This window comes from Mercenaria mercenaria, chromosome 7 (genome assembly GCF_021730395.1).
Source record: "Mercenaria mercenaria strain notata chromosome 7, MADL_Memer_1, whole genome shotgun sequence".
Lineage (NCBI taxonomy): Eukaryota > Metazoa > Mollusca > Bivalvia > Venerida > Veneridae > Mercenaria > Mercenaria mercenaria.
The window spans coordinates 13,351,956-13,362,686 of NC_069367.1; the positions used below are offsets into that span (position 1 = coordinate 13,351,956).

Below are 10,731 nucleotides of genomic sequence, written 5' to 3' on the forward strand. Positions count from 1 at the left end.
ATCAAAGATGCACCCTACTATTTTGGCAAAGGAATAATTATTTCTCAAAATTTAGACCCAGAAATATACCAGAGGCCACCATTTCATACCTGTATTTCAAAATTTTCCCCCCACCCCTATCAAGAGGGAAGTATCGTACCCCTCCAATACTTTAGAATTTAGACCTAAAATAGACCAGAGGACTCCATTTTCTGCCTGTATTTCAAAAATTTCCAGGAGTCCCCCTGACCCGCCCCCCTGACCCCGGAACCCCTGCCTAACGTCTAACATGGGCAAAGGCACCCCCTCCAATACCTTGCAGTGTTGCACCTCGGCAGTGATGTCTTCGTTCGAGACTGGTGCCCCCCCCCCCCCCCCCACCATCCCCACGCCCCCAGTCAAATATTTCTGGATCCGGCCCTGTGCATGATGTATTCTTGCAACAAAATGTGTGATTAAAGCACTTGTTCCATACGAATTGTCGAAAAACAAAACATGGAGAAATAAGGATCTGTTTACTACTGGCTTCTTTCGGCTACTCTTGACGAAGCACATTTTCGACCGAATTACTGGCTTTATTCCTCAAAACGAAGCTTAGAAACATGGGTCGATCGCAATAAAATATTTGACAAAAATCATAGAATTTCTGAACAAATTTAATTTTGTTTTTTGCTATGAACATTTTATACCCCGTAACAACTTAAATAACAAGACCAAATGTACGGAAGCAATATTCAATTGAAAATACACATAAGAATGTGTCTATGTAGATGGATCTTGATACTAAGTTGATAGCGACTTTGAAGCGATGTGAGAAGTTTTTCTCCGGATAGGCTGCTTCCAGTAGCTGGAGGGCATAAAAGACCAAAGTTTTATCTTTATCTTGGCTGGTCATTGCATGTTATCGCTAAATTAGAAAATGAGTCTGCCTCAATGTAATGCTCATTTCAATAACGAGGACGGTATCCGCTCGATTGACAGAAACAACGAGGATGGTACCATGGTACATCGTCAGAGGTATCTTTTTTTCTACACACTGTCTTCGAAAAAATCGATCTAATTTTACTGTGATTCCAGTTTTTGTGAAATGAAAGTAACGGCTAACACATAGAATGACTGCTTTTCATTTTCCTAACAAAAATTTCCTCATATAATCCGAAATAATCCCATCAATCGTGAAAATATATACCATCGCTTTAAAATATCTTCATTTTCGCAGCAAAAAACGTATTTTTTCACAGTTATTCAGATTATATTAGATAGGTATTTGACATGGATATAGTTAAGGTATGATCTTACACATTCAATACTAAAACTTTTCAAATCTTCAGTTAAATACGGTATAATAACCTGTTAAAGGTGTGAATTTCCTGTTCACCAACATGTACATAAATCACACGAGGGCGGTATCGCTCACACGAGTAGGTACCCGAATAACCAGTGTGGAGTATCTCCGCATCGAAAAAAACGCCTTGAAGCAAAACGTTATTTTAACACTAAATGTTACAAATCGAGTTCTAAAAACTGTTGATGAATCAAAATTATCTTATCTGGATATCTTTAATGTTTTCAATTAAAAATTTCAATAACATATCTCTGTTGAAAATCATTTGCATCATTATAATTCATATGACTATAATTACTTCATACTTCATAACTATCTTTTCATCAGGTTGGTTATTGATTCTGTTCATATTTGAGGTGATCATGAAAATATTTTATCCAATAAATTTCTTGCATTAATTATACGGACTCACATTTCGTCCTTCTTTTTTATAGATGATAATGACAACACTGTTTATTGCTGTATAGGTGATAAGATGCGTTATGTTACCTATCGGGTAGATAAGGGGAGAAACTCGCATATCTAACTTGTCTTATCAACGGTAAGTAAAGGGTACTGTCCCTTGATGAAAGAAGACTTTAGTTTGACATGAGACGTTTAAATCATCTTTAACTGTATTCTTTCCATTAAGCTGCAAAACGATTTATTGAAACATCTCACGCAGAAATTTTACGAAAGACATTTATGGACAGATCCCTTATATTTTTGTCATATTTGCCTGTTATGTTGTGCTGGAGCAAGTTACAGTTAACCTTGACATAAGATTATTTTCATTTGCTGTATTAGATGTCTTCCATTTCAGATTTACCGATCAGGTGGGGCAGAGGATGTGGCTTGGGTTTGCTGGCATATTGGCTGCTGGCTTAGCAATTGTCGCAAGCTTTGGGTTTTGTGCTGCGATCGGTGTCGATTTCGTTAGCATTGTCGGCGTTGTGCCATTTCTTATCATTGGTTTGTATTTTTGTACACTTTAATAATTAAACTCAATATTTAAGGTCACTTTCGTATAATTATCAACTTAAAATTCACGATTCTAAATTTTTCCCCTCGCCACTAGACACAACTATCATTTCAGTAAACGTTTCGAAGGACCATCGGTAAGAATTGATGTGTATTCAGTTTAAGTGACTTGCTCGGGAATCAGACAAGGAGAGGCTGTTTTAAGCCTCGACCTATATCTCGAGCTTCTACCTCTGTATACTACGAGTTTCTTTCAACATTGCATTGTCAAGATAGATCTTCAATGCACTTTGATATTTCCTTTTTAGTTCACCTAGTAGTGACAGATTCAGCTTTTGTGATCACCCTTCGTCCGTCCGTCCGTGTGGTTAAACTGTGTATACGGGCCATTTTAGTAGCCTAGAGGTGAAAATGGGGCTTTTTTAACTGGAGTGGGGGGGGGGGGAGCATGGCCCTTTGGTTTTATTGCTGTAAATGACTCACAGGGCCTCAGGGCAGGTAAAATGTGTTTTCAAGAATTGGCCCATTACACTATGTGTCCGAAACTTATTTTAATTAAACTTGCATACAACTTGTATGGGCATAATATCTCGATTCCTTTCGAAAACTGGCCATATCCCATCATGAGTTCCAGAGTTATGGCCCTTTAAACGGCCAAAATTTGCCATATTTGGCTTGTGAACATGATAGAGACTCAAGATGCCACGTTTTTTGGTCCAATCTTACTGAAAATTGGTCAGAATATTCGTTTCCATGTAATTACTAGGTAAAACATCTTTACACTGTTATGGTGTGTTACAAAGGTGAGCGACCTAGGGCCATATTGACCCTCTTGTTTATTTCAGTCTCAAAATGATTTGAGCCATAATTGCAAATGCCCTCCCATACGAAGAACTTATTTTACAGTAGTGTTTTAAATTCTTTTATCTATTTAGGTATCGGTATTGACGACATGTTTATCCTGCTGTCCGGTTTATCAGAAGCGCAAAAACAAGCTACTGCCGAGGATAAAATGGCGGAAACCTTACGTATTTCCGGTGTAGGAATCACAATTACCTCCCTTACGGACTTGATCGCTTTTATGGCTGGAGCTGGTTCCAGTTTTATTGCTGTTAGGAACTTCTGTATTTATACTGGTAAGTGCATTTTTATTATTATTATTATTATTATTATTATTATTATAAATATTATTATTATCATTATTATTATTATCATTATTATTATTATTATACCAGATTTATATAGCGCCCTTTTCATGATAAACACGTTCAAAGGCGCATTACATATAGCAAACGCAGCCACACAGGGCGCGAAATTCATCCTCTACTAGTACAGACACAGATCGATCTGACAGGAGGTGAGACAAAGCCCCTAGAACAGATAGAAAGAACTTTTAAGATATAGACTTGTACGGCTAACTTAGCCTAGCTCTTTGCGAATAGACAGTCTGGTTCTTTAACGTGCCCGGTGTATAGCACCGATACACACGAAGCCGTCTTTCCTGGGAAGAACCAGTACAGGCCCTAAGTTAGGTGGGAGACACTCAATAGCATCTCAGAAATTTCCAGTACCTGGACCGAGATTCGAACCCCGGACATCTGGATTGACAGTCAAGCGTGTTACCACTATACCACCGGCCCACAAATATACAAAAAGAAAAGCGTTTATTTTCGCATGAACAACATTGGTGCAATAATACCAAGGGTAGCATATTCCACGAGATTGCACGCACAATCTGACTTCATTCTCAAAAAAAAAGGGGAAAAATGAACAAAAACAAAAAAATGGCCTCATTCGACAGTAAATAAACTAAAATTAAAACTAGTTGGGTTTTTTTCTGGCAGTAAAGGTCGAAACTGGATCGATACGACCACATGATTTTTCCTGGTTAAATAATAATTTAAACTGTATTTTGAACTATTTTCATCGGAAGGTAAAAAATGATAAATGTTCGAAATATTCGGACATAATATTACAATTTGCTGATACATTTTCTGATTTTCTGATACTCATTGAAAGTAAACCATTTTATTTGTGCAGCAAGCTACTGTATAAAAGTCATTTTTAAAATTAAAAGTCATTTTTGTGCGTTTAGATGGACAAACACTATTTCGGGACTTCTTCCAAATCATTCAAGAATCGCTACTGCAATTCAGTGGATTTGCAAGATGTCCCAATATTGCTTATACCAATATAAGCGCACAAAATATTATTTAATCCTTAAATAAAACTGAATTAATCACGCTGAGTTAAATGGACAAGTCAGAAAAATATATTGGTTTTTTTTTTTTTTTTTTTTTTTTTAAATGTAATTAATAATTGTCATAAACATACTGGTCATAGCTTTATCTTGGTTGTTCGAAAGTTGTTTTAGCGGAGAATTTTGCACATGATAAGTGGATAATATGAACGAAATGACACATTTCTGTCCTGACTAATGATTGGAAGCAACTTTGACCCTTAACATACCGAATAAAATGAAAACAATGGATCTTGGGTGCAAAGGCAGGGGCCTCCGTGGCCGAGTGAATAAGGTCGCTGACTTCAAATCACTTGCCCTTCATCGATGTGGGTTCGAGCCTCACCCGGGGTGTTGAATTCTTCATGTGAGGAAGCCATCCAGCTGGCTTACGGAAGGTCGGTGGTTCTACCCGAGTGCCCGCTCGTGATGAAATAATGCACTGAGGGGCACCTGGGGTCTTCCTCCACCATCAAAGCTGGAAAGTCTTCATATGACATGAATTGTATCGGTGCGACGTTAAACCCAATAAATAAATAAGCTATGGCGGTTGTGATACAAGGAACGTCAAATTAACATTAATCGTTGGCAAGGTAAAACTTATTCTGTAAGAGTACTACTAGTATTAAACCACTGGTTTTACAAAAATTTACTTTTATAATTTTTCGTATTCTGACTTTGCAGGTGTGGCGGTCTTGTTTTGTTACATCAACAACGTTACATTTTTTGCTGCCTGCCTGGCTATCAACGAACAGCGAGTTGAAGAAAACCGTCACTTCATGACTTGCAGACGAATAAAATCAAAAGAAGAACTGCGACAGGAGGGAAAATCAAAACAATATGTCGTCTGCTGTGGTGGGCATGCTCCTAAGAGTAGACACGAAGCAGAGAGCTTGGTTGACAGATTACCACGATGGCTGATTCCAAAAATAGTCTTGAAGCTGCCACTGAAAATTCTTATTATATTTCTTTTCATGGGATATTTGGCAGCAGCCATATATGGATGTGTTAATCTTAAACAGGGTTTATTATTTACACAATTGGTATCTGATGACTCCTACTTTTGGAAATATTCAGATTGGTCTGAAAAGTATTTCAAACGGCAGACCGCAGTGTCGTTTGTTATTCCAAGTACTTACGATTATTCAAGCACATCAACACAAACAGTGGTGCAGAATTTAATTTCCAGTGCGCAGTCAGATACATACTTTGACAGTAGTTGGGAGGTAAGCTGGTTAAAGACATATAGTGCATCTAGTTACTATGACGACTCAACAGAGTCTGCTTTTGTTACTGGTCTCTCTACTTTTGTGGCTGATCAACAGTACGCCATGTTCGAAAATGACGTCATCATTGATTCTACCAATCAAAAGATAACAGCATCACGTGTCTACGTTCTTTCCGCCGATCTTGCTGACAGCCAGGAAGAGGGCAAAATGATGTTAAAGTCACGCGATATTGCTAGTGCTGCTGCCATTGACTGTTTTGCCTTTTCATCAGCGTTTGTAGCTTTTGAACAGTTCGTGCTTATATTAGGACAGACGCTTCAGTCAGTTGGCATCGCCTTGGCCGCCGTGTTTGTGGTCACGTGCATATTCATGCCGCACCCAATACTTATACTATTTGTTACCATCGCTGTAACAATGATTATGATTGGTGTGTTTGGCTATATTCTATATATAGACGTTGCTCTCAGTGCCATAACGATGATTCATCTAATTATGAGTATAGGCTTTTCCGTTGATTTCACTGCCCATATATGTCACGGATATATGATTTCGGAGGGGGAAACTAGGGCTGTTAGGGTAAAACAAGCTATAGAAAAGACCGGGGCTCCAATTTTTCACGGTGCAGTGTCATCCCTTCTCGGCGTATTAATACTTTTCGGAGCTAAGTCTTATATTTTCAGAACTTTTGCATCAGTTATGTCTTTTGTTTTATTATTTGGTATTGCGCATGCGCTACTTTTACTTCCGGTTATTTTGTCATGGATTGGGCCAAGCAGGGTGATTGCAGTTGGCGAAGAGTTGAGTAAAGACAAAACTGAAAACGTTGCAGATAACAAAATGGAAGAAAAACAAAAACAAGATTTACATTCAAATGGTATCGAAAATCTGCTGTTGATGACGATTCTAAGAAATCCTAAATCATTTTTTTTTTCATATATTGAAACTGAACCATTTTTATGTGCGTTAATCTTTGTATATGGGTGTCAGATGGAGGATGCATGTTCCAGCCGGTTACTGACACGATTTTATACGCAAGGGTTTTTAATTGTGTGTTACTTATTGTGATGTTTCTTTTAACGAAGCCAAGAGTTTTACTTGCATTTATGAATATTTTATATCCTAATGATGTGATTGTTCCAGTTTAGACATTTTGTTATGTTAATGCCAAGACGTTTTACACTGGTTACTGATTCTATGGGTTAGCAATGGAGCAGATATTGCTTTTAATAAGATTATTACTTTTTGAGATTACCTGTTCAGAATACACGTCACAGTTAAGAGATTTAACTTGATGTGCCATTTATTTTCCCACATTCCTAATTTGCTGAGATAATTTTAGAGCATTTTAGAGGGGATTGTGGTTTTCTGAAGTGCTACTTAGTGAGATAGACTACAGTTTCATCGGCAAATAGCCGGAAGCGTGACTTGATAGAGGATGTGGAAGGTTGTTTATACAAATAAGAAATTACATAGGTGAAAGGGCAGAGCCTTGTAGAAATCCAGATGTTATAGGTACCCCATTGGAACGACACCCTCCAAGACTGCAGATTGACTTCTGTTGAAGTCCTCAGACCATTTAAAGACTTTTTGGCAATTTGTCAACCAAGCAGAAGTAAATCATTTTCTTTGTGCTTGGAAAATGTTTGGATATTTCATTTGTTAACTCTATCAGTTGAGTCTAAAAAGAGTTTTTGCCATGAAAGCCTTGTTGAAGGTCATGAAGAATGTACCATTCAGTAAGCTGAAAAAAATACTGGACGCTTAGCATGCATACCAGTGTTTTGCATAATATGTAGGTTAAAGAATAGGTCTTTAATTCACTAGGTTACTGTTGTTTCTTTTTTGAACAATGCTGGTCTTGGTCCAGTCTCCTGGACTGGTACCCGATGAGGTAGATGTTTGAAGTTTTATCAAAAGGTCGACACTTTAATCTATGAGCTCCTTTGGAACAGCCTGGTTCTGTTTCTTTGTCAGGCTAAAGTTTAGCTAATATTTTAAGAAACTGATATTTCGGGCATTTCGAGTTACTGGTACTCTAAAGAAGGATATAGACTAGGTTTTTGAGACAGCGTTATCTGAGAGGTAGTAGTGAATGTTTGATGAAGACCGATTGAAACTGATTAATAAGTTTTCTTTATCCATATTATATGTTTTCAAAGTTCCTGATATTGGATTTTTGAGAGAGAGCACTGCCTGAGAGTCTTGTTTTGAGTTTTCGAATGGTAAATACAACTTTTTTGGAGCACATCTGTTTGGAGCACTTTGATCAAAACCTTTATTGCTGGCAAATTCAAGCATTTTTTCTAAGTAATGAATGTATGTTTTTTTAATGTTGTTCTGATATGTGCTTTTCGTGTTTTAAATTCACATTTGATAGCAGAGTTTGATTGTTTTCCTTTTAGTTTTTGGTATACTTATCACTTTTATGAATATGTGCCATAATTTATATAACCCAGGTAAAAACCAGACGTACATATTGACAAAATTACTAGAAAGCAAAACATGTTTTATCATCTAGTTTAATACCACAGTCACACATACGGCGCGGATAGCTACGTTTAGCTACGGTTAGAAACGTAGCAATCCGTATCGATCCGTACCTAAGCCGTAGCTTAAAGTAGTAACCCGTATCAATCCGTATCAAACCGTACCAACCCGTACGGCTCAGGTACGGATCGATACGGACTACTACGTTTCTATCCGTGGCTAGACGTAGCTATCCGCACCGTATGTGTGACTGGGGTATTAACAAGTATCGTTATTGTCCCCCGCCTTTTTTCGAAGAAAAACAGGGGAGCATAGGCTGCGTCCTTCCGTCCTTCTGTCCTTCCTTGTATGACATTGACATATAACGGAGTGGTGGCTTTGTGGCTGGCAGCAACAAGAGGAAAGAAGCATTTTTCTTTTGTTTATGTTTTCCTTATCTGCTTTTCATAATTTATCTTACTTCTAACATCTGCTTTTTTTTAAAAAATAAAGAAATATGCGAATTTCATACTTGTTTAATTACTGAAAAGCTTTAGCAATCAAAATTTACTGTGTTTATGTATGTATATATGTATAAGTGTGATATAAAAATACATTACTTTTATTTATAGCGTGACCACCCTGGGAAGGGCCCTCGATAATGTTGTAATAACTTTTGGCCCAACCCATTTGTATATATGACATTTTTGATGTATGTGATTGTTGCTTGTGTTTCTGTATATATGTACAATAAAATATGATTAAACTAAACTTCTGTCCTTCCGTTCGTCACACTTCGTGCCCCGTCCATAACTCTGCCATCCATGAAGGGATTTTGAAATATCAAGACTTCAAGAAATTACACAAAGATATTTGATGTCCTTTGAACGATGCAAGCCGTACTTTGTGAGAGCTATCAAATCTAGTGACAGGCAAACGTGCTGCTGTAGATATCACATTGAGATAAACATTGTTTTTAAGAACTGTATGAAATACAGAAAAGACATTTTTCAGCGCCGAGAGGAAGATACTGAAGTGTTTGATCGTCCATGCGATATGTACCGTGAAAGTTTATGTCCAGCTGAATTTTATTACAACCTGAACTGTTTAAAGCGACAGTGTTCTTTGTGTTCATAGGGTTGTCTAGGAATACGGAACTTCCGTAATCCTAGAATCGGAGCCACTGCCTTTTTAAAACCTATTGCACCCACAAGTACCCTGCGGCTGGACATACAGCCGTCGTGATTACTACCTGTCGTGATTTGACCGTTATTTCTCATGTTTGAAATAATTTACATTTGACAGCGATAACGCTTGCATACGCCGGGAATCTGTCCTTGCGGATTTTAGTTGTTGTCATAGCTAAGCCTGGCTCAGTCCACTTCCGTTGGGTTAAAAATGGCGCGAGTTCTACCTCGTCTTTGTTATAATATTATCGCTAAATTCAGAATATTTTAAAAAAAACATTTAAATCGAAAGCTGTGTGTTATTTGGTAAGTTTAAATGTACGAGAAATAACGGTCAAATCACGGCGGGTAGTAAAAACGACGGCTGTATGTCCAGCCGCAGGGTAATTTGCGATGATATATCGGTTTCAGTGGGTTGAAATTCTAGAAAGTTTAGTCTTGTGCGGACACATCGTCTCATGATGGTGAACATTTGTGCCAAGTTATTTCAGAATCCCTTAATGCATAAAGAAGCTATGGCACGGACACGAAAAGTAGACGGGCATTAACTACATATTGCCGATGTTTGTGTGTAAAGTTTGAGAGAGGTAGGTGTAATAGTATTCAAGTAATTGCACGACCAAATTTATGAGGACACAGACTGAACAGACAGACCGCATGGTGACTCCTATATACCACCGTCCTTCAAACTTCGTTTGCGGGTTATAATTATGAAGAAATACCAAAGAAGCATAGAAAAAGCCGATATTTTATAAATAAGTCAGTTGCAAACAGGCATACAGTCTTACGAAAATCGCAATCATTTGTACAGTACTCAAGCAAACATGCATACAGTCAGGAAATCACACCGAATCTTCTTTCATTGACGGTTATAAACAAATTTGAGATTTTAGTAATGGTTTTATTTTATTTTACCAAACTAGTATTATTTCTTTATCCATGAAACAGTGGGATTTACATGTAGATCATTCTTCAAGCAAGAAAATATGTACTTTTGACGCCGACAATGCACAGTTTCTGGACAAAATCGGTGATCAATCGATTTTTTTGCTATGATATTACCTTTAATCAAACTGAAACATTATATACAGAAACAAATCATGTTCAGCTTCCAATAAAATCTAAATATACATACCATCAAAGCATATCAGTTACTTTAAAATGGTGTTTTTTAACTTTTATCTGTCAGTTTATTGTTTTGATCGGTGGCAACAGGAAGAGGGGGAATACAGTCGTTACAGTGCTTTCTGTGAGTTTTTTGGACTTTATAGAATGGACATTTTTCGAGTTCGGCGATCTATCCAGAAATACGCCATTTCTGTGCGA

The 10,731-nt window shown here is 37.5% G+C and overlaps 1 protein-coding gene across 1 annotated transcript; it reads left to right on the forward strand.

Moving 5' to 3' along the window:
• The first annotated feature begins 1,648 nt into the window (after positions 1–1,648).
• Positions 1,649–6,817, forward strand: LOC123554888 (patched domain-containing protein 3-like). Its single transcript, XM_045345301.2, has 3 exons — positions 1,649–2,275; positions 3,220–3,420; positions 5,208–6,817. The coding sequence occupies exons 1-3, from the start codon at positions 2,152–2,154 to the stop codon at positions 6,815–6,817; spliced, it is 1,935 nt and encodes a 644-aa protein (XP_045201236.2). The 5' UTR covers positions 1,649–2,151.
• Positions 6,818–10,731: the final 3,914 nt, after the last annotated feature.

Excerpts from the sequence above, each read along its gene's own strand:
- LOC123554888 (XM_045345301.2), top strand. The coding sequence starts at position 2,152 with ATGTGGCTTGGGTTTGCTGGCATATTGGCTGCTGGCTTAGCAATTGTC. Across the intron at positions 2,276-3,219 it reads TGTGCCATTTCTTATCATTG|GTATCGGTATTGACGACATG; the intron begins GTTTGTATTTTT and ends TTATCTATTTAG. Across the intron at positions 3,421-5,207 it reads GAACTTCTGTATTTATACTG|GTGTGGCGGTCTTGTTTTGT; the intron begins GTAAGTGCATTT and ends CTGACTTTGCAG.